The sequence below is a fragment of the Saccoglossus kowalevskii genome, chromosome 6 (genome assembly GCF_978046115.1).
Source record: "Saccoglossus kowalevskii chromosome 6, keSacKowa6.1, whole genome shotgun sequence".
NCBI lineage: Eukaryota > Metazoa > Hemichordata > Enteropneusta > Harrimaniidae > Saccoglossus > Saccoglossus kowalevskii.
Genome location: NC_140646.1, coordinates 16,208,955 through 16,233,479, shown reverse-complemented (window position 1 = coordinate 16,233,479; position 24,525 = coordinate 16,208,955). Strand labels below are relative to the sequence as shown.

At 34.8% G+C, this 24,525-nt stretch overlaps 1 protein-coding gene across 1 annotated transcript; it reads left to right on the top strand.

The window, feature by feature from the left end:
• The first annotated feature begins 1,575 nt into the window (after window positions 1-1,575).
• On the top strand, window positions 1,576-18,542 carry LOC144363369 (uncharacterized). Its single transcript, XM_085500591.1, has 22 exons — window positions 1,576-1,899; window positions 2,211-2,352; window positions 2,998-3,117; window positions 4,878-5,000; window positions 6,121-6,231; window positions 6,805-6,948; window positions 7,503-7,646; window positions 7,778-7,915; window positions 9,581-9,697; window positions 10,916-11,029; window positions 11,396-11,422; window positions 11,782-11,898; window positions 12,209-12,512; window positions 13,210-13,319; window positions 13,832-13,995; window positions 14,451-14,540; window positions 15,047-15,152; window positions 15,709-15,781; window positions 15,949-16,006; window positions 17,130-17,200; window positions 17,931-18,006; window positions 18,354-18,542. The coding sequence occupies exons 1-22, from the start codon at window positions 1,576-1,578 to the stop codon at window positions 18,513-18,515; spliced, it is 2,835 nt and encodes a 944-aa protein (XP_085356717.1). The 3' UTR covers window positions 18,516-18,542.
• The last annotated feature ends 5,983 nt before the right edge of the window (window positions 18,543-24,525 follow it).

Sequence of the window (24,525 nt, the reverse complement as noted above, 5' to 3'; positions counted from 1 at the left end):
ATATTATATCTAGAATCGACAACGAACGATACTAAATTATTTTTTTTATTCATACCGACCCGACTTCATCTTAAAGTTCCATTCCATTTTTGTATTATAAGCAGAACACCCCCCCCTCCCACTGATTATTGTGATCACAATGCAAAATGGTAAAATCAGTCGGTATGGAAACAAATCTCGAAATATTGAGAACTGAAGCTAGCCAACTCTTGTCATTAGAAGTACAACTTGTACACTGCGGATGCGGATGTAATGTATTTTTTTAGATGTCGGAGAGCCTGCTAAAAAAAGGTTTTGCAATGAAAATGGACCACGTGAACTATAAGAATTTAAAAAGAATGTTACAATTTGTTCATTTAAACTCTCGTGTCACTTACAATTTACTCTGCCTGAATACGACACAGCCGTAAACTAATGTTTAACTGTAGACTTGTTTGCAGTCTGTTGCGATTCCGATGAAAAATTCTTGAAAAATAAATATAAATTGCGTAAACGAGGGGTGAACGCGAAAGTCCTGTAACCGCGAAATCCCAACAGACGCAATTTATATGTATTGTAATCAAGTCTAATTTAACTGCAGAACTCTTCAGAAGCTGCTTGAAGCAGCATTTATCTTGAATGAACGAGACAGTTCTTTTTATCTTGCAGTCACAAAGTGTGTCAACAATGACAACGTAGATAGAGATGGTGTTCTCAACATTAACAATGGCAACGGGAACTAGTATACGAGTACGCTTCTCGAAGAGAAGGAACACCCGGTTTCACTGTGTGCTATAACTATCCTTGAAAGTGAAGTCCGATACGTTGAAGGCGACAAAAACAAGTGCATACTTATTGGAATGATGGTATTCGATACACCACAGTCCTTCACCACATGTGGGACTGTAGATACACTTGTGACGACGACTTCTCGTGGAATTGCGAAAAAATACTTGAGATGGAGTACAAAAAAGAAAACCATTTAACAATGCTGAACAAGCAAACTTAACTCAGGAAGATTATCACGTGGCCTTGGTTTAAACATCAAGGATTTTAATACAAAATACGCCAGTAGCAAACAAATGTTACATAAGAGACCTTAGAAAGAGGTCTCTCTCAAAGGTAACTATGGTTGCATATACTGTTAAATTTGAATGATAGATCGCAGTGTTTTGCGTATATCGACCACTATTAATGTGATCCATATTTTAGTATATGCAATCATAGTTAAGTATAAGAGATAACTTATATTACATAGGAGACCTTAGAAAGAGGTCTCTCTCAAAGGTAACTATGGTTGCATATACTGTTAACTTTGAATGATAGATCCCAGTGTTTTGCATATATCGACCACTAGTAATGTGATCCTTATTTTAGTATATGCAATTATAGTTATCTTTGAGAGTTAACTTATATTACATAGGAGACCATAGAAAGAGGTCTCTCTCAAAGGTAACTATGGTTGCACATACTATTAACTTTGAATGATAGATCCCAGTGTTTTGCATATATCGACCACTAGTAATGTGATCCTTATTTTCTTTTGATATTAACGAGTTCCACGTCGAGTTTCACTGGCCTCGTAGACCGGTGAGAATGTCTTTTGAAAACAGCAGAGCCAACGGCAACGATTCGGTCGGTGCCAACACCGATTTTAACTCCTATTTCGACAGAGACAAACCCCGAGATCCCCCACCAAGTTCAGATGATGTGGACACAAGCGCGAAACGGAATGCAAAGAAAATTGTCAACGACTTTATGGGATCTACTACGGCCCATGGGCTCCCGAGGATATTTGACGGGAAAGGAATTATCGTGGCGATTTTCTGGACGATAATATTCCTAACAGCGCTAGCGGTATCAGTGTGGCAAATACAAAAACTCTTTAAACAGTTCATGGACAGGGATGTTAACGTTAGGGTAGGTAAAGGGTATTCTAATTGAAATCTGCGTTTACGTTTTGCCCTCATTGATTTACATTATGGGGTTGTGAAATTGTATTTTTTTCTCTTCTCCCACAACAAATTTATTTTCCCAATTCCCCCAGCCCATCAGTTTTCATATGTGTAAGCCCTAAACTATTCATTTTCTCAGTACTGAATCAACACAAGACGTCCCTATTGTTTGCAATTAACTATTGTCGTAGTATGTCCCTTCATGCCTACTTGAATCAATGCCATTGATAATAGTTATTTTTTCGGTAAGTGAGTGGCTTAACTTTATTTTTTCAGATTAAAGTGGTGTCTGCAACAGGTCTACCATTTCCAAGCGTTTCGATATGCAATACGAACAAATTACGAATGTCCGCCATAGCAGAGTCGCCATACAAGCAACTCATAACAGTTGATACAGAAATAGTTCGGCCATACTATGGTAGGTCGATTACCTTTTCTTCTGTCAATGATATATATGAATAGAGGCGTATCTACACATGATTCGATGTAGCTGATAGTAACTTGCCTATTTTTTCCCGAAACGGGTATTTTCGAGAATGGTTATATCAGGCAAAGTCCCTCAATATATCTATCTGTGGTAGAGGGATTGTGTATCATGTCAGGTGTTTTGAGTAAGTTTGCAATACAATGTAACCGACCTTCTAGGATGAACGAAGCCTGCGTCAGTGAGCGTCTTTTTTTTTTTTTTACAAATCTATCTAATTATATTCCTATTCTGCAGTTACTTTCTTTGTATCAGGATGTATGTTTTTCTATTCATATCTATCATTGAAAAAGGGTACTTTGTCCGGAATATCTTGTACTGCCTTTTTCTGAAAATTATTATTTTTGAGAATGTTACATTTCAAGTTGTCCAAATTGTTAGGGCAGTTATAAGTGTTATTTTGTGGTAATTTAAGTCATTATACACATTATACATTATACACACTCTTTCGAGATATTACAAATCGGTCAGTTTTTACTCCTCATACTTTCTTAAAATATAAATACGCATGTAATTCCATTGTACATTTTATTTTGTTTACAAAGTGTGTAATATACCCACCTTCTATGTTCATTTTAGCACATATGTGTATTGAAGGTGACTTCCGTTGCAATAACAATGGTTGTATAAAGAGCTATTTGAAATGTGACGGGTATGATAACTGTAGAGATAGAAGTGATGAACAAAACTGCAACTACGGTGAGTACATCGCGATACATATGCAAGGCGTATAGACCTTTCCCGTGACGTCAATGGATATCAGGGACTTAGTGTGTGTACGTTATTATAAATATGTACGATTTTATGTGCTTTATTGTAAGTATGCACGTTATTGTAAGTATGTACGTTATTGTAAGTATGCACGTTATTGTAAGTATGTGCTTTATTGTAAATATGTACGTTTTTATGTGCTTTATTGTAAGTATGCACGTTATTGTAATTATGTACTCACAAGTATGTAGTTACGTATTGTGTGTACGTTATTATAGGTATGTACTTATTGTAAGTATGTGCTTCATTGTAAATATGTACATTATTGTAAATATGTACTTTATTGTAATTATGTACTCACAAGTATGTACATGTACTTACTTATTGTGTGTACGTTATTATGGGTATGTACTTATTGTAAGTATGTACTCTATTGCAAGTATGTACGTTATTATAATTATGTACGTTATTATAGGTATGTACTTTTTTAAATATGTACTTTATTGTAATTATGTACTCACAAGTATGTACATACTTATTGTGTGTACGTTATTATAGGTATGTACTTATTTTAAGTATGTACTTTATTGCAAGTATGTACTTTATTGTAAGTATGTACTTTATTGTAATTATGCACTTATTGTAAGTATGTGCTTCATTGTAAATATGTACATTATTGCAAATATGTACTTTATTGTTATTATGTACTCACAAGTATGTACTTACTTATTGTGTGTACGTTATTATAGGTATGTACGTTATTGTAAGTATGTACTTTATTGCAAGTATTTACGTTATTGTAAGTATGTACGTTATTATAGGTATGTACTTATTGTAAATATGTACTTTATTGTAATTATGTACTCACAAGTATGTACTTACTTATTGTGTGTACGTTATTAAAGGTATGTACTTATTTTAAGTATGTACTTTATTGCAAGTATGTAAGTTATTGTAAGTATGTACTTTATTGTAATTATGTACTTATTGTAAGTATGTACGTTATTGTAAATATGTACATTATTGTAAATATGTACTATATTGTAATTATGTACTTACTTATTGTGTGTACGTTATTATAGGTATGTACTTATTGTAAGTATGTGCTTCATTGTAAATATGTACATTATTGTAAATATGTACTTTATTGTAATTATGTACTCACAAGCATGTACTTACTTATTGTGTGTACGTTATTATAGGTATGTACTTATTGTAAGTATGTGCTTCATTGTTAATATGTACATTATTGTAAATATGTACTTTATTGTAATTATGTACTCACAAGTATGTACTTACTTATTGTGTGTACGTTATTATAGGTATGTACGTTATTGTAAGTATGTACTTTATTGCAAGTATGTACGTTATTGTAAGTATGTACGTTATTATAGGTATGTACTTATTGTAAGTATGTGCATCATTGTAAATATGTACATTATTGTAAATATGTACTTTATTGTAATTACGTACTCACAAGTATGTACTTACTTATTGTGTGTACGTTACTATAGGTATGTACGTTATTGTAAGTATGTGCTTCATTGTTAATATGTACATTATTGTAAATATGTACTTTATTGTAATTATGTACTCACAAGTATGTACTTACTTATTGTGTGTACGTTACTATAGGTATGTACGTTATTGTAAGTATGTACTCTATTGTAAGTCAAAATTATATACCTTATTTTAATTCATTTTACCATGAGGATGTCATTGGGTTTATTCACAACATTCCATTGCAGGCACATGCGGTCTCACGCAATTCAAGTGTAACACCGGAAGTCCCCTAGGCGCATGCGTGGATGAAACATATAGATGTAACCGAATTTTGAACTGTTATGGAGGTGAAGATGAAGACAACTGTGGTAAGTTAATGTTCTCTCCAATAATATTAAAGTAGCGGGATAGTCTATTTTGTTAGAAAAAAAATTGATGAAGGCTCGAGTCAGAGCAATTATGGACAAATCATATAGATGTTTGAAAAAGGCTTTTTTTTGTGTAGACTGTATTTGTTTAAAGTCACATGACTCTAAAAATAAACAGATGTGTTAAATGCATAACGTGAATACAAACGCTATTAGCATAACTACTGTTATCTTGTTGAAAAAAAAACATTGTAAAGAATACGTCATGGAGTATAATTGTTAGAGTGTTTTGTTTCTTCTAATTAATATTTCCATCATTTCTAAAATGGTAACTGTTCCTGCTATTTAGTGTCTCCGTGATGTCACGTTCGTATTTCGGACAATGTTTTAAAATACGGGAAACATTTGTAGAAAAAATCAAAATGCAACTTAGGAGCTGTTTTTTGGATTTAAGCAAACTGGAGTTGTTCAGAATTGAAAATGGAGAAAACGGCACTTGTGTGAGTCTGTAATTTCTGCAAGATTATCGCATGTTTTAACATTTACAGTTAATTAGATTAAGGACAAATACATAATTTGAAATATTGTCATGAAGTAAAGATAGTGTTTGAACAGTGTTTTTTTTAACCGATTTCAGGAGACTTCCCTTAGAAATTTGTAATTGAAAAACGTAGGAGCTAATCTTCCATCACACCCACTTGAGCTTGTGCTGTTGTATTGGACACAGGAACTATGAGTAACAGGCACAAAAGGGCCCATCCTGCTAACTTAAATGTGTTGATTTTTGGTACCTGAAAATTTACTTACGCGATCGTTACTGGACGATCTACCGAAAATTCCTTTATCCATAGCGTGCGCGTCAATCAAACGCAGCGACAGTGCCACATAACGCAGTGGGTGCTTGGAAATGTTTTACTTAAACAGCAATGAACTAGATTGTCGCTTTCCGAATAAACAAGGGCACTACCCAAAGACACGAAATTAGTTCTTACACGAATTAGGATTTAGGTTTCTGTTGCGAATTTGTAATCATATCGCAATTTAATTACACGTGATCTTCATCCACATCACACCTTCGCATACTAGTACATTCATTTTATATGACTTAAATATCTTCAAGAATGTAAAGACAAAAAGGAGTTCAAATGTGTGACGTCGGGCCGCTGTATTGCGCTATCCAACCTGTGTAATGGTGTAGAAGACTGTGTAGATGCTAGCGACGAGAGCAACTGTGAGTAGTTTGGTTTAATGAAAACACTTCCACCATTTACTTTGAATCATTCGCTTAAGAATGAGGCGCGCCCGATAGAGCGAAATCTGTCCAGAAATCAGTTTGTTAAACTTTGCTTCTTTTTCTTTGTTTTTGTTTTAGTAAGCCTATTTAATTATGGGCAACCTAGTCATGAAATTCTCACAAATTACTAGTAATGGGGATGATTTTAATCCATTACTGTAACATTCACATGTACGTCTTGGGTGAAACACTTAAAATTATTCAGTCAACAGAAATGACTCCTCTAAAATGGCATAATATTCAACGAAATCATGTATGGAATGCACATCTTATTACGGCTCAGGCTGACCACTATCATGTTTAATCCAGTTTAAAGACAGAACAATGTTGACGCAGTCCACAGAACAGTGATGATTATTATTTTACGAGCACACAAATACCGACTCATCTCTGAACTGTGACAAGTGTTAATCTATGCCACGACGGGAGCCCACTCAATGAGTGAAAATACCGTACCTATACGACAGGTTCACACTGCCCTAATGTATATTTCTAAATAAAACACACCAGGTACAAAAGGCGGAATGTACTGCGCAGATGATTATTTCCAGTGTGATGATCAACGGAAGTGTATACCACCAAGTTGGCAATGTGATGATTACAGTGATTGCGATGACAACACGGACGAATTGGACTGCGCAACACAATCTGCAGGTAAAAAACGTAACCTATGTTAGCATCACATTTGGGCTATGAATTGCAATTGCATGTGACATTCAAAGTGTTATTAACTTATTAATGTTGATAATAACTCGACAATTAACGATGCGCATTGCATTATACGATATTTTATATAATGCACGCCATATTTCACCGGCTAAACATCGGTTAACTCATGGTCGCGTGCTGGTCACGGCATGCAAATCCGGAGCGCGAAACTCGAATGGTTTATTTGATGTAACAATCAAGTACCTATGATTTCATTATTTTGTACCTCGGCTGTTCTGAATTTAGGAGTTTTATCAATCAATTTGTCACAGTTAATACGCATAGCTTAATTTGTAGTAAATTTGTTGTCGTACTTTCATATACAATGTCATAACCTGGTTACGTCATTTAGCCGCAGAATGTCCAAAAGGGTCATTGGCTAATTCAAGACAGCCGTGATGTAAACGGTAGTAATTCGTACGACACATTATTTTCGATTTTCGCAATGAGGAGAAACATGTTTATATATATGCATTAACATATGTTTTACTCTGTTCCAGGAGAAACAGGTATTGTGGTTTGCTCAAACACAGAATTCCAATGTGATGCAGCGAACTGTATCCCACTATCGTGGAGTTGCGATTGGTACCTAGACTGCCTCTCGGGGAACGATGAAGAGAATTGCGACGACAGCGCAACAAACGGTACGCGCATTAAAACATTGCAAATATTCTGCTCAAACTCAATCTAAATAAATGTTGGCAAATTATATCGTGATCATGAAACACATTTTTACAAATATTTCTACATTGATTATTGCTTATATGCCACACAGATTGTGACTCGGATCTATTTATGTGCGATGACAACACGTGTATTGTGAGTTATTGGGTATGCGATGGAGTGGCTGACTGCTTGGACCAGACTGATGAAGCGGAATATAACTGTGGGTATGGAAGCGAATCTTCTAACGGTAATTATTGGAGCAGTATTTGATTTGCTGTTTAGATAACATGACCTCTGGTGTAGGTTATTTTTATATCCAATATTTCAGGGTTCTTTGCCAGATCCAATGATTTTATCCTTGTCATCGTGATCACCACAGTACGTGGGAGGCGAGAAGGCAATTTTGACGCAAGTTGTTAAAGTGGTAGGGTTGGCACCTGCGCACGCGCGGGAATTGAGTCCCAGGCGACGATAACAACTCACGCTAAAAACCCAAAGGCTCATAGGTAGACGCTTGTTTGAATGAAAACAATGACACGCCGTGGCCATCTGAGGCATGCGCAGGTGATGACTCCCCCGCTTTAACTTTCATTTTATAAAAATAATTGCCTTGCAGCATCGAATGAAGTTTTGAACATATGAAAGCTGAATTAGCCACTAGTGGTTTTGGCGACATTCCACGTATTTTTTTTTTTAGCTAAGACTGTATTTAAAAAAACAACTTCTTAATTAACTTGGAAAACACAGCGTATAAGTTGGGCAAGAGAATAAATTCGCTTGTGATGTTTCACAATGGTGGAATGAAAATTTAAAACAGGGCATTGTAGTTGATTCTGCAGTCAATATATATATATATATATATATATATATATATATATATATATATATATATATATATATATATATATATATATATATATATATATATATATATATATATATATATATATATATATCTAGTTTATAATGCACTGGAACCATTATCAGAATTCTGCATGGCTATATATGTTTTCTTACCATATAAATGTTAAAGAACGTTCTCATTGGACGTGTATTTGCGGTAGGTAGTCTTCAGAATGTGTGTTACTTATCCGTCAAGCATTGAACATAAGATTACATTTAAAACCATTCGATAGAAGTCAGTGCAAACTATGTTGTTGAATTTCTATTACTTCATGATAAAATCTTATAAAAACACATGTTAACACTGTGGTTACATGGCTAAATCCGGTAAACTTATCAGATTTGGGGCTGTGTCTGCAGTGATTTGCGGTGGAGATAATGTGCTTTTAAAATGTTGGCCAGGGGTAGGGTTAAATCCACGACTTCATTCACAGTAAGTGGAATTCAATCGAATTTTCAAAAAAAAAAAATAAACGTAATCAAATTATGTCTTCAAAGCATAGATATTTGACAATTAATGGCAACTATACCCCAATGCTCAATATACCCCACTGTGTTTATGCAATTTGTGCTGCATGATGCGTTCATACGTTTAGTGTTATTGTAAGACAATCTGTTTCTGAATCACCGCAATTTCGTGTTTTCTTTAGTTTATCGTGGTATAAGTCTACAACGTACAACATTTTTTATGATATACTTTGAGTGTCGTACTCTGAAGGATAAATCTGGCGACAATAACACCCCGCAAAGTAGTGAATATCTACTGTAAATAGATTAATTATTCACTGGGTTTTAATTTTGCTTATTTCGCTGACTGGAAAATGCGCTAAATTAAAATTTAGCATAGAACACATTATCTAAATGATAAAACCGTGAATTTAAAACCTACTGAATATGCCTGAAATGGTAAATCAGCGAAATTTAAACCCAATATGTTATACCTACTAAAAAGTAATATGACGTGACTCTTCTGAATGTATCGCGTTGTAATTATGTATTGTACTTTTAGGTAATTGTGAGACCGAAGAGTTCCAATGCAATGATACTAGCTGTATATCACAGTACTGGGTATGTGATGGGTATAGTGACTGTGAGGACGGTGAAGACGAGGATGGCTGTGACAACAGTATGTTAATATGTATTGTTTCTCTGTCTGTCTTGTATAAATGACAACTTATACTGATTTGCGTTGTCTTGTTTTGGCATTGTATATCGACTTTTTTTTTTCTAAAACCACGCGCTGGGTCTGCGTTTTTTTGTATTTTGCGACGCGCAACATAGAGGGCGCTTCAATATGATAGACATACGTGTACATGACAATAACGATTGCTTGAAATGTCCCCTTAACTCAGTAGAATGTTATTCAATAACAATATTTTCAAATCTGTTTTCGTCTGTAAAAACACATGACATAGTATGCTTCATCAATACCATATGCACTCACATATCTTGTTAGTTATTGGAGGAGTGAATACAAACAAACAAACAAACAATTATTTCCTTATATGTTATAACTTATATGTTAGTATATTTGAATAAATTAATTCCTAGAATGCACGTGTTAGTAAATTTGAATCAGTGAAAATTAGACATACCAATCACGAACTGGTTGTGGAATACATAGTCATCTCAGGCTGCTGTAACTGTATTATTGATGTTATTTTCTTTCTGTTAGGCGACATTTAAAATTAAGTCGATATTTACCAACTGAGTAGATTATAATAATTTGTATTTGGATTGCTGGCTCACGTACGCAAATATAAGTAGCACATATATACAATAGAAATAATAATTTCACAAGACTCGCAATAAACAACAATTAAATTAAAGTTGCTCTATGAGTATAAAGGCATCATATCGGGGGAAATGCAGCGGATTTAATTTACATGTTCATACAATTTGTCGAGGACTTAACTGTTAACAGTAAATGAATAAATTGCTCATGCGTGTTTCTCGTGTGACCTTCTAAATATTGTGACCGAAATTTGTTTCTGAGATGACCCCAACAAGGGGATTTTAAAAGAAAAGAAAATTTATCCTCAACTGCTGAAAACTGTCTATAATATATTTCTTTGTCTAGAATCTCCGAATCCATTTCTTAAATCCTTTCAACTTTTAGACCGATTTCCAGTGGAAAACCAGTCGATAAATGTTTATTTATCGCTTGCCCTGTTTGCCACACACCAAATCAACGCCCGCTTTTCGCAAGACCAACTGTATTTCAGTTGGCCAGAAGCGTTTTCCTCGATTGTGAAATTCGACATTCAAAAAATCTCTGTAATTATTACCATAATGTAACTCGAAAAACGTCACTATATTCAAATGTGTCTGTATCTCAAATTAGGTGAAGACTTCTTTGTCTGCGATGGAGGAAATCGGACAATACATGTCAGCTGGTTATGTGATGATTATGATGACTGTGATGACGTAACTGATGAAGACCCATCAAACTGCCGAAGTAAACATTTTTATATCTATTTCTGAAAGATTGTTTTAAGAATAAAAAAAACTTGTCTAGTAGTATTTGCAATGCTTCTAAGCGGCACTATCGTCGTGGAGTGTGCGCTCGGATTTCGTGATCATTGTATTTTACCCGCGTTTTATACATCACGTGGGACCCATGGCGACAACCGTGACTGTGACACTTTAATTGATGTTCAGGTTGATAATAATTGTTCAAAAGTGGACGGTACAGATTATAATTCATACCTTAATGATCAGAGTATTCTGAGCGTTTGCAGATGCTCTCATATAACTAATCTTAACCCATTGCTATATTGACGTTTTGCATAAACTCAATCAATGTTCATTCTATCATTCACAGATTCTACTTTAACTGCAGCGACAAGTGGTAAGTTTTCGAACGCGAATTTTTCCTCAGCATTAGTAATATACGATTGTCATGATTTCCCATTAACAGTGAACAATGTTGTATTGCTGCACTGATTACCTTGTTCTACTCTAAATAAGTTGATTCATGAGAAACAAGCACATAACAACCATTATAACATGTAACTTCTTCAACAATACTCACATGGACTACAACTCAACAATCTTATTCAACGACCCGAGAGCGTCAATGTTACCCCTGCATTCGGAGATATCGCAAACAATCGTAAGAGTACGGGTTATCTTGGTGACGGTCGTAGAAATCCATTCGTACAATTGCGCTATCATTTAATAATGTCCCGTTTATGTCTATTATTTCAGCTCCTTTAACATTCTATTGTCAAACCTCGGGTGAAGAGCTGGCATGGAAGTACGTTTGTAACAACGTTGTGGATTGTGACGACGCAAGCGATGAAATTAACACAGGGTGTACAAGCGGTAACAAAATAATACAGTTGTTGATATTTTCTCACTTTATACTACGCTTTATCGAGCATTTTGCTGGAATCACAGTTTGAAAAGAGGTGGGTTCCACAGTTTTATCGCGGGAGTTACTAAATGTACGTGGAACATTGCGATTAACTATGCCCATCATTACGTCAAAGGTAAAACTATTATACACACATCGTGTTTTATACAATCTTTGCCAGGACACAGAGGCAAGATTCACTTTGTTAAAACAAATATTAAGAAGTAGTTTCACTAGTCTTACAATTCCATACACGTGCAAACTCAATTTACATTTCAGTGGTGTCCGCTAGTTACCGCCCGACAGCAGATGAGCTTTTGTCCTTATACTCGAGTATCTCAGATGACATAACCGTGTATTCCGAGTTCTTGGACGGTTTCTACCAAGATCATTTACTTGGCAGAGTTGTAAGTGAAGATCCACCCGACTGGTATGGGTTTATTGCGTACAGTAACACCCCTGATTACAGCGACTTAGAGAACGTGTTAAAACTTGACGTGAATGAGACTGCGGGTTATGGACATCAACTGAGTGACCTTGTATTGGAATGCTCTTTTGATGCGACCTCCTGTAACGTAACTAGGTAAGTAGTATTTTATTTCAGCGATTTGTTGCTGTTCAATATAATCACATAGGAACAGCATATACACACCCACACACACAATAATTACAATTATTATACATCTGTCACCGTAACGCCATAAGTTACAGCATGCCGTAATTTTGCGATATTGCACTGGGTATTTTAATCCTACTATATTAGAAAATGCGAATTCCAAATATGGAAAGATTACGCGCGTAAGCGTCCTCTAATAATAAAAAGAACCTTGGCAGCCCCAAGGTTTGACCGGTCTTCATACAACGAAGTTCGCTCAATCTCAAAACTTTGTGTATTTCGGCATTTCCGCTGTACTGTCTTCGTGCATACTGTTCGGTATCCTCATAATAACCTGATATCACATAAACTTTCTACCAGCTGCAGTGCAAGCCAAAATAATGGCTAATTAAAGGGAATATGCCTTTTCATTAGTCGCGCTCTCTTGCGATGAAAAAAATTCCGTGACGTCAAACTGACGTAGATGAATTGAAGAATGTGTAGTCCGTCGTTATTTAGAATATAGCAACTCAATCTCCCAAACATTATTCTTATTGATGAGTGATGTCACAAATGCATGATGGCGCGACTTTTCGGACGATGTATTGAACTTATCAATTTATTTACTAAGTGGAGCAGTGTCGTGTGCAAACATATTTTAGACAGCATTCTGTTTAATTCTCAGGGATTTTCAGGAATTTTATGATGACAGGTATGGCAACTGTTACCAGTTTAACCCTTTCAATGGTAACCAGGATGATGAACGCTACTCAACGAAAACTGGCGCTAATTATGGCGAGTATGAATAAATAAATATGATATGATATAAATTTATTCAGTACAATGGCCTCAGGCCTATAGTACAATAAATAAAAAATAGAAAAATACATATAAAGTGAATCCTTTAAATAATTATTGAATCTACAAATCACAACTTGTTAAATAGCTTTTCTCTATGATTAGAAGCGTAGAATACAAATTTCGAACTTTGAAGAACAGATAAGTTGTCAAACTGCATTAAACGAAGAAATTTTTCATAAATAAATATTTGTTTCTGTCGGAAAACAGATAGGAATGAGAAGTTACCGAAAACGAATACTTTCTCTGGGATTGTGAAATGTTCTCCTACAGTGCGATGAAACGATATCCTAATATTATAATTGTAATTCTTTTTTTATTAACATTAATATTTTGGCGTACATAAATACAATTGGTAAAATCTATCAATAAACCTTATCCTACTAACCCTATATACTTTCACGTTGACTTGACCAGATAAGGGTTTATCACGTGTTTATAAATTACAGGACTAAAGATGACACTATTTACCGAGCAAGATGAATACATCAGTGTGTACGGTCGAGATTCTGGTGCAAGGGTTGTGATTCATCCACCACATGTCCCTGCCATTCCATGGTCTGAGGGAATCACAATACCCCCGGGAATGATTACATCCATTGGAATGAAGGAGGTAAATAAACATCATATATTGTGATATGTATTGTGTTGCTAAGAGACGTGGCGTGACTACTATTATGATTTATCCGATGTTGTCACATGCTAATGTATGTGTTAATGATGTTACTCATGGATTTGTATATGCCAAGGAGGTTAACCGTGGTTTCGTATATGTTATTAATACGAGTAATAATGATTAAATATATCAATTAGATTTCTCCTCAGGCTGGTTTCCTATGTTAATGAGGTTAATCGCGGTTCAATATATGTTAGGCAGGTTAATCGTGGTTCAATATATGTTAATGAGGTTAATCGAACGTGGTTAAATATATGTTAATGAGGTTAATCGTGCTTCAATATATGTTAATGAGGTTAATCTTGCTTCAATATATGTTAATAAGGTTAATCGTGGTTTCGTACTTGTATATCGTTTTAGATGAACGTAATCGTGTTTTTGTTTCGTTTCAGACCAGGATCAAGCGACAACCACATCCTTACGGAAACTGCACTGAACAAACCGAATTCAAATCTATGTACGGTACTCACTACACTCAGACAGTAAGTTACCGCTGTGTATTTGCAAGTGGTGTATTGACTAAAACATTTTGGCATTTACAATACTAACTGAGGCAGGATCGAGAACATACAAATTCTTGATCATTTTCTTAATGTTTTGCCTGAATGCGAGTGGCAAAATGTGAATAAACATAAGACTATATTATGTATATATATATATATATATATATATATATATATATATATATATATATATATATATATATATATATATATATATATATATATATATATATATATATTATTTATTTATGTCTGGGTACAGAAGACTATCGCTGTGCAGCTCTAGATGCCTTAATAACGTTCAACATTAAAATAAACAGTTGTCGTTCTGCATAATTGAGTATTGTGAATGCAAACTTTGAAACCGAGGTTAATTGATCAGTTTGACAAATCCCGGTTTAAAAGAATGCAAATAGTGAACTCTGAATAACTGAACATATTTATCATCTTTCTGACAATATCCATATCATTTGCATTGATTTTAGATTTGCGAAGAAGAGTGCTTACAGGCGAAAATGTTAGAATTTTGTGGTTGTGTTGATACAATGTTGAGGGATGAACCTCGCTGTATGCTGCTCAATAGGACACAGGGTGAGATGCAATACGGTGGTTTGTGATGTGATGTGATGTGATGTGTTATGCGATGCGAGGGTAATGTTAATTCAGTGATTTCATACAATGAGGTGCGATGCGTGCGATCGTGATGTTAAGCAATGCGATACGATGGTATGTGAAGGGATGTCACGTTGCATGTATGCGATACGTTAATTCTATTGGCTGTGGGGAAATACGGTGGGATGTTAATGATGTGTGCACGATGTGATGCTACGATATATGATTCAATGTGAAGCTATTATTAATCGGTAATGTGATGTGATGTACGGCTGCCATGCTATGCAATGCTATGTTAACTGTACGAGATGTGACACAATGGCATGCGATACTAAGATAATGCTAAGTTATATACTAATGTTGTACGATGCGATAAATACAATTATACTGCTATGCTATGTAAATCTGTGTAATGGTACATGTACATGCATGTGATTTTAACACTCTGGGTATGCATGAAATGCGATTAAATATGATTCATGCTACCGAATCATTTACGGGATTATACACGAGAAAGTTGTCCGATTTTTTCCAGATTCTTGCAAGCAATTAATTCACTATCTCGCTCGAAAGGAAATATTAGATTGCAGTTGTAGTCAATCTTGCACGTGAGTATTAATGAAGTGGATAACGATTCGATTATTAGAATAAGTGAATATTTGTGTCCATCTATGGGTCTGTAAAGTATTTTTTCTTCTATTTGTCAGTCTGTGTCATCGTGGGAGGGGGCGGTTGTTCTTTCATAATCAGCATATATGAATATTCGTTTTTACAGGGAGAGCTGGTACACAACAACAACCTTCCAGTCAGTATGGCCATCTAATACATATCTAGTGAGTATATCTCCAATCCAGAATGTTTTATGAATAATATGTTCCATTTTTATACTTATTACTGTGTTTTGAAGCTTTATTGTGGTACTAGCAAACAGTTTATGTTTTAAAAAAGAAAGAGTACTTACTTGGTAAATTATGAACGAAAACTGTCCACTGTCGAAGGTTAGCCGACTGTTAGCGCAATAGACAAAGCCATCAGGTAGTATTACTGATACTTGGAAGCGTAGATAAGAACAGATTTGGACCGAGGTATGATTCTCTAAACTTTTACTTAAGGACCCCAAAATAGTTTGTTAATTAACGAAAGTGGTTGGGAAGAAGTACAAAATTATAATGTGAATTTGAGAATACTGCAAGTTTTTTTTTTTTACTGTTTTCCGCATCCCCATCGCGGGTTTTGTGTTGTCACACATACGTGTGTGTGGAAGTTCTTTTGTATAAAAGGATATAGGGCCAATATAGTGATATCACACCTGATTTATGTTTGTATCATAGCGAACTAAATGTTGCATCAAACCGCAAACTACGCACACTTCGCTCATTCAGTAGAATAACCATATCTGCATTCACACAGCTCGTCGATCTGAAAAAAGTTTGTTCGATCCCAGGGTGTTATTGCTCAAGAAATGTTTTAATTTTAAATAGAAAGGGTAAAGCTGCACTCTTCACTTGGATCATGCGAGAACAGCGTTTTTCTGAAAAAAAGTCCCTTCTAGTGAACGGGTATTTTTGAGAACATAGAAACAGACTTATTAATAGCAAATAAATAGTACATTCCTATTAATACTGAACTGAAAATGTTATATTACTAAAAAAAGGTAGAGTATACGTTTAAAGAAAATATAATCTCCGACAAAACAGTTCGGGAATCATGGTGGATAGATTCGCCAATCACTTCTAACGAGAGAGCTATATTGAGAATTAAATGCACATGAATTCTGATGAGGGTCCCATACTATGGATAACAACGTATGGCTTAGGAAACTTGATTTGCATGAACATTGAACCCATTTGTACTCTCGTAAACTAAACAAATAAACGACGTAGCCTTATTACGATATTTTGCAAAGACGCATTGTGACAACATGTGATTTAAAAGTAATCTTTATTTCTTCCACAGAAACATTTACTTAAACAAATCCACTATAACAATGCCAAGACAAATGTAATCAACGATCTAGAAAGCGTCAGGTAAGTTATATACACTGGCATATAGGAAGATTACTTTCACAATAATATTTATCAAAACTACAGCTGTACTGTCTTCGTGCATACTTTGAGGTATTCTTGTAATAATCTCATTATTATACAACTTTTCCTTCCACGGATACACCATGGAAATGCCGAAATCCAAAAAGTAATCATTCCATATTTGGAATTCGCATTTCCTTGTATGGTAGGATGGAAATACCCCGTAAAATACCGCAAAATTACGGCACGTTGTAATTTATGGCGTTACAGTGACAGGTGTATAATAATAAGTATGTTCATTTGATACCTAGTGTATCGTTGGGATATACATGTTTTGCAACTTTTGAAACGCACGAACTAACGCCGGAAACTTACAGTCAAAATACGTGCAGTTCGACTTATGTAAAGTGACAGCATTTGAATTTCTAATTAAATAAGCAAAATAAAGTAGTGTTTAGACATAACACGCACTAACTCAAGAAAGTCGGAGACAACATAGTCGATGATTCCAGAATATAAGCAACAACTGTCGATACATACAATACACATTTGCTTTTAGGGCTGCCATAGTTTACAAACCTGCATATACACCTTAGATTCAGTCATCAGATAGAAATGTGTTTTAGTAACGACTGTGTTTAATCTGCACTGTGAAAAACCACATAAACGGATTTGTATTAAATTCTTTATGTGTACATTAAATTTCAAAATGTTTTTCTTTCATCTCAAGGCAAAACCTGGTACGCTTAGAAGTGTATTTTGAAGAACTAAATTATGAAAGTATCGAAGAGATTCCAGCAATCACGGTAAGTTGTTTAGTAAAATTATTTCAGTTTGCTCTCTAATATTATATGTACATGTACTAAGGATTTATTAATATCGGAATATACAACAATATTGTTGTTTAACAAAGGTAGAACCATTACACACGTACGGCGTCGGGTTGTTGATAAGATCCATGCAGACGAGTAGTTTAACATCCTTGAAGTATACCATAAACTACTGTCATATGATGTGTTTTCTGAAGTTCCTATGAACATTTGGAAACCGATAGGCTACCCATCAATGAGAAATTGTATATTACATGTATTCTGACGTAATATCTTAAGGTGGCGTTGAGAATCTTGCTATCGTTATGCAATTTTACTTACAGGAAGAAAACCTACTCAGTGATATTGGTGGAACACTTGGTCTTTATTGTGGATTTTCCTTTATAACGATAGTGGAGTTTCTTCAGTTTGGTTTTGAATTACTCCGAGTGATATTTTTACGTAGTACTAAACTTGCCCCAAGTAACAACAGCCATGATGCTTGATTTGTAAATAAAGCACTACAATATAAACTAATGTACTCCATTCTACTAAATCAACGAGACTTTTCAAACACAGCGTTATGCAATTTATATCATTTAACCACGTTCTAACTACAATCGAAACAAGTTTACAATCAGTGTAAGCCGTACATATAGAACATTGACACTAGTTTTAACGCAAAGGGTTTAACAGCAATGCCCACATGTATATATTTAGGTTAATGTGTATAGCTTTTATATCGGTAATAACCATTTGTATCCAACAAATTGTTGATATCGCTTTGTGGATGTCAACAGTATTTGCATATCAGAAATGGAATTTTATTCGTACATTTTATTTATTACCTTGCCCGTACCATCAAAGATGGAAGGGAAAGGTATATTAAGGGAAACATTTTGTCCGGCGTTGTCGTCGTCGTCGTTAATAATTGTTATTGTGTGCATAATAACTTTACTAATTCTATTCCAAACTTCATCAAACTTAGTCACCTTATTCATCAGTATAAAGTCTTCCCTGAGTTTGAACAATAGATGTCCTGTATGAAAATATCATGCAAAAATTGAGAAAATCTGATAAAATATTTTGACTGTTTCTACTTGACTGATCACTGGTGATACACATCAAAGGTCACTGATCTCAGTGGAAATATGCATTGTTGTATGTGTTCAATGAAGCAAATGATTTATCTTGTAATAATATCCTTGGTAATGTATCTCAGAATCCCATACTGGGTTTCAAAACCAACTCATGGAGAGATTGCACAGTCTGATACACATTTGCAAACCTACCAATAAATTCTTTACAGAAAACAAGATGTCAGAAAATCAATATAAGCACTCCTATGAACTGGGTCAAGATCTGAAGCTAATAGAAAATCTGTTTAGTTCAAAGTTATCAAATCAAAAACAGTACATAAAAAATACATAAAAAGCAAAACATTTCATCCCCATTTTAAAAAGAAAATTGTTCTAAAATATATGTATTCTGTAATTGACAAACAGTTCATTCGACAAATGAAAACTCACAGGAATATGTTTCAGCTATTAGAACAGAATGATAGAGTTTTTATAATACTGGTTTAAAAACGCACTTCAAAGATTGCAGTGTTTGAAGATGTAGATTCTCAGGAGGCAACAGTACTGTTGACTTCTCCCTCCACTGTACACCAACTAACTATTTAAGTTGATTTGCATACAAAGCAGAGCTTGTAACATGATAGCTATTCATAAAGGGTGTTTTTTTTTTACTTTTCATATAATACAGTAATCACACAATGAGGCAGTACATATTTGACTCAGTGAATCATTAATTTTTGACAGACACCTGTACAAAATACTTGGACAAAAGCCAGCTAAGATTTTTTGTTATCTTGCATGTTTTATGAATCTATTCACGTCTAAATGCAGCACTTTTTTGCGATGACGCATTTGTTTTTATACTAAAATATCTGAATTACTTTGAATAAAGCTGGAAATTATGTCCTTTAAAATAATTAAATAATGCACCAATGTTTTTGTATGATATTTACATCTTTTAAGGACATTTGGTAGACTGATTCTCCACTGTTGGTTCAACCCCAAAACATGTTTGTATTCAAAATTAATTATGACAATGCATATTTATATTGAAACAAACTATGATAAAGGGAATTATATTATATAACAAAGGGCAAGATCACCAGAGTTCAACTATGTTTGTTTTATGTATTTTATGAGTCCTGAAAATTGTGGAGCGACACATCTACGGATTCATTATTAGCATAAACTTGTATCGGTTTGTAATAAATGCGAATTTGTTACACTGCATAACGTTATTTTATGTTGAGTGCTAGCTTTGGTATAATTTTTCCTTATGAGGTGGTGTTGCAACAGTTGCAACATGCTGATACAAAGTATTTTGACGCGACAATGTATCCAGCAGAAAGTCGATCTGATAGTTTGTAATTGGGTGGCATGATCATTATTTAATGCCATTCCAGGCGTGAACTTTTGTACTTTTTCGAAATAACGTGGAATCGATAAAGAATGTACAGTAAAAGCATAACACCCAGGAGTAGGGGATACGGGCCTAGGATACCGTTGAACTTCTGCTTGTACGTCGTTCATTTGCATAATCACCACTGGATAATTTGATTACCTTAGAACAAGAGTCACCATGAACTGCGTTAAATGGAAACAAACCATCTCCCGATTCTGAAGTACGATGCTGACTGTACCACGTGGGCGATGTATAGATAGTAAATGTGTAATTGGAGGTGGTATGTTTCGAGTGAGGTGGGCAAAATGGTGCCTCCTGGACCTCGTAATATGTTGACAAGTAGAGCACGAACACAGAAATAGTTAATCCTACATATTACATGTCAGGTTTAACCAGCTATATTGGATGTGAATAGTATTGACCACTGCCATAAAAAAGTAACATTTGTTTTTGATCAGACAAATTGATACATTACACATCGGCAGATGCACGACATGATGTGGCGCATATACAATATTTTATATACAATACTATCATAACTGCGTACAAATGCGAGATGAACATCCATTCAGTGGCACATACCCAAACATGAATATAAATATATGGTTTTGTAAGGACTTTATTTGTCAGTAATACACGCTTGCATATAATATTTGATGCCAGTTTACAAAGATTTAGCAGGGCATCAACTCGTTTTAATTCGTTACAATAATCAGCTCATTGTTAAAGACCACCTTGATTAAATTTCAAATGATTTAAGAAGTACGATTTTAAAAGATACAACCGATACTTAAAAGTACAAAGAAATAAAACGCAACTGTTATTTTATCTCACGTGTATTAGTTACATAACTACTCAAGTCGTACGGAAAAAAATATCAAAATGAATATTCAGGATGTTGAAACAAGTACAATCCATACTAGTATTACAATCCATGCATATACGTAATGGTTAGAATTCAAGTGACACTTTTGTTGCACACGCTAAATCCGGATGCACGGCCACTTAATTACTATGGAACTAACATTTGTGCACATTTTCAAAATCAACAGCTAAATCAAACCAATCAGACACAGAGTTATTGTAAATTAAAAAAATGTACATTTTCAGCATCACTTAGATTATACTCTTATCATTTGTAAATATGAAAGTTGAATCGGCTATACTACGTTACACATGTTCACCAACACTCGAATCATGCTGGGATAGGGAACAAAAATAATCCTGTCATTTCCCAAGAGAAGTCTGTGCCACAAAATAAAAACATTACTCGTGTTATATATAATTGTCGCCTAAATTATTTAGCAGTAATGTTAAATAAATTTGAAATCAAGAAAAAAAAACAATTACAGAATGTACCGTGTTAATATAACTATTCTCGTACTGATGTACATTTTAAGATATAACACAATACATACTATATAATCTCATGTTGTACATGTATAACAAATATAGATAATTACAGATGTTAAGCATACATCATTGAAGACGAGCATGCGGCCGACAGAAATATCCGCCGTACCTGCTATGACGATGAATACATTAGCTCAATAGAATACACGACAAACTCGCGCGAATAAAAGTGTGACTTGTTTCCCCGTAAAAGAACAAATCATTACTTCCGTTTTAGCAGTTTTAAATGGACAACTAAAACAGTCCGACAAAAAAAACTTACCATTTTGTTTCCTACTGGGAAATGTTTAAATTGCCATATATTCTCTTTGAAACCTTGACCGCTACCTCAAAATTACTTACTTTGTAATTGGTCCAGGTACACGTTGCTAGTGGCAGTTATATACAACGAGACTTGTTTGATACGATTGTCCCTATTCAAAAAATAATACGTGTATAACAGTTGGCTTTGTTGCCGCGTGAAAATGCAAGTAGTTCTACTATGTAGTAAAAAAAAATCCAGTCAGTTTGTCTGATGTTGTGCAGTATACCATGGGATACCTCCATGCATTGCCAAATGTTTGAATTAAAAATATAAAACCGCGGAAAAGTCAACAAAACTAATTTAGAACCGGGAATTTGTAAGTTTGCAATAGTTATGACGACCCCGGCTGTTCAGTATATTCACTGGCGATATGCAAATGAGTGCGTTGTTTAATGCCAGATATTTATTCTTTGTGACGATACTAAAATAAAGTGAATGTCGCATTCACTGGCTGTGGATTATAGGGAGTTATTTTTATTGTTTTGAAAAGCCCTGAATTTTATATGTTGCGTTACTGGGTCGGTGAGCGAGCACGCCTATGCTAAGTTAACCAATAGCTCGACAACGTTTAAAAGTAGGTGACTGTCCATGCACGCTCTTCTACGAAAATTGATGACGTGGTTACGAATTTCATGTCGATTTTGTATGTACGTTATAACATGACAAAGCACTGGCGTTTATCGGGTATGAACGTTATTGTTTCATGATACGGTGTATCAATGCTGAGTTTTCACTTGCTTGCGGAAGCAGGATACGCCGCATCACAAGTGGATATATGAATGGGGTTCTGCTAGTGTAATGTAACTGATAAAACGAAATGTCTAGTAGCAAGTTAATTTACTATGATTAATTATTATAGACACATAACCCCAAGTTTCTATCTATTTCATTTGAAACAACATTTTAAAACATTCTATTGCATTTAGCTAAGAACGGTGCACGAAATTGCAAGAGATCCATCAAATATCCAAATGTGATTGAATACGCGATAATAGCGGGACACATTCGCGGACACGGATTAAAGAAAGTAAATCGTCCCTGGGTAGGGCACTGGTTGAAAATTACATAACAATTACATCAGAAAAAATCTGACGACATGGTTAATTGATAGTCTTACTGAACATTAGAAATCAACTGCATAGCCATCTATATGCCAGAGTGAACATTGAAACCATTACAATACTGTGAACCTAGCCTATACAAATACAAACTAACACTGAGTACCAACTTATAACTTGGAAACATTTTTTAAAGCGTTTTTTGTTTTGTTAGAACTGTTTATTTTAATACATTTGTATAACATTGCCTTGCCCTTGGAATGAATACACGTTTTAACGGATATTCTGTTACAAGTTCGGTAGTTGTAATGCCTGGCATAGCACTAAGAAAGAACGAGACACTGAGGGATAATGACAAACGTCGCATATCCGGGCTTGTCATCCGTTTAATGATACAGCTAACTCAAAATCTTCAATCTTCAAAAGGATGGGCGACATACAAGGCGATCGACACCCCGACTGATGAGTATTATTGTAATTGTTTAACAAAGGTCGCGCAATTCGTAGGGCATTTGCTATTAAACTATGTACTTGTAGCAAAGTTATAGCTAGGAAAACGACAAATCCGGCATTGTTCTAGTAAATATTAACTAATGTGCCTTGAATGGTAGTGCGACACGGTCCAGAGATCAGGCAATTGTGTCAACATTCTTCCTGGTCGACAAAAGCAACGCATGCATTTCTCAGGGCGTCCATGATAAACAGTGAATCAAATCCACCCCCCGAAAAATCCAAAAGCATGGTCGAAATAATTAAGTAACGCTCCTAGACATTAATATCACACATGTGTAACAACATCCAATGTGACAAACACATATAGCAAGACTTGGCTATTCCCAAGAAGTTGAAATCGTAATTTCTCGCCACACAACGACTAACGAGATGTACGACTAAATACAACAGAAGTTCACCTATACTATTGTAAAGTAATACGACTCGTGGTTTTCAAGAAAAAAAAGCTTATTAAAAATTACAAATACATTCACTAAATCTATAGCACATTAAAACCTGCACACATCTCCGCCAAGATACCTATTAACATCTGAACTTGCCTGCAGATTCACAATTTTTGATGAATGGGGAGCAAATAAGTAAAAGATGCGTGTATTAGTACAAGGCAAACTACAACGTTATATAAAACATTGTACATAATTTTAGAACAGTACAATTCAGATTCATTGAATACCTTCAAAGAGAAATCACGCATCTTGCATAAACAATTTAATTCAATCACAAATTACAATAGCTTTTGTGAGAACA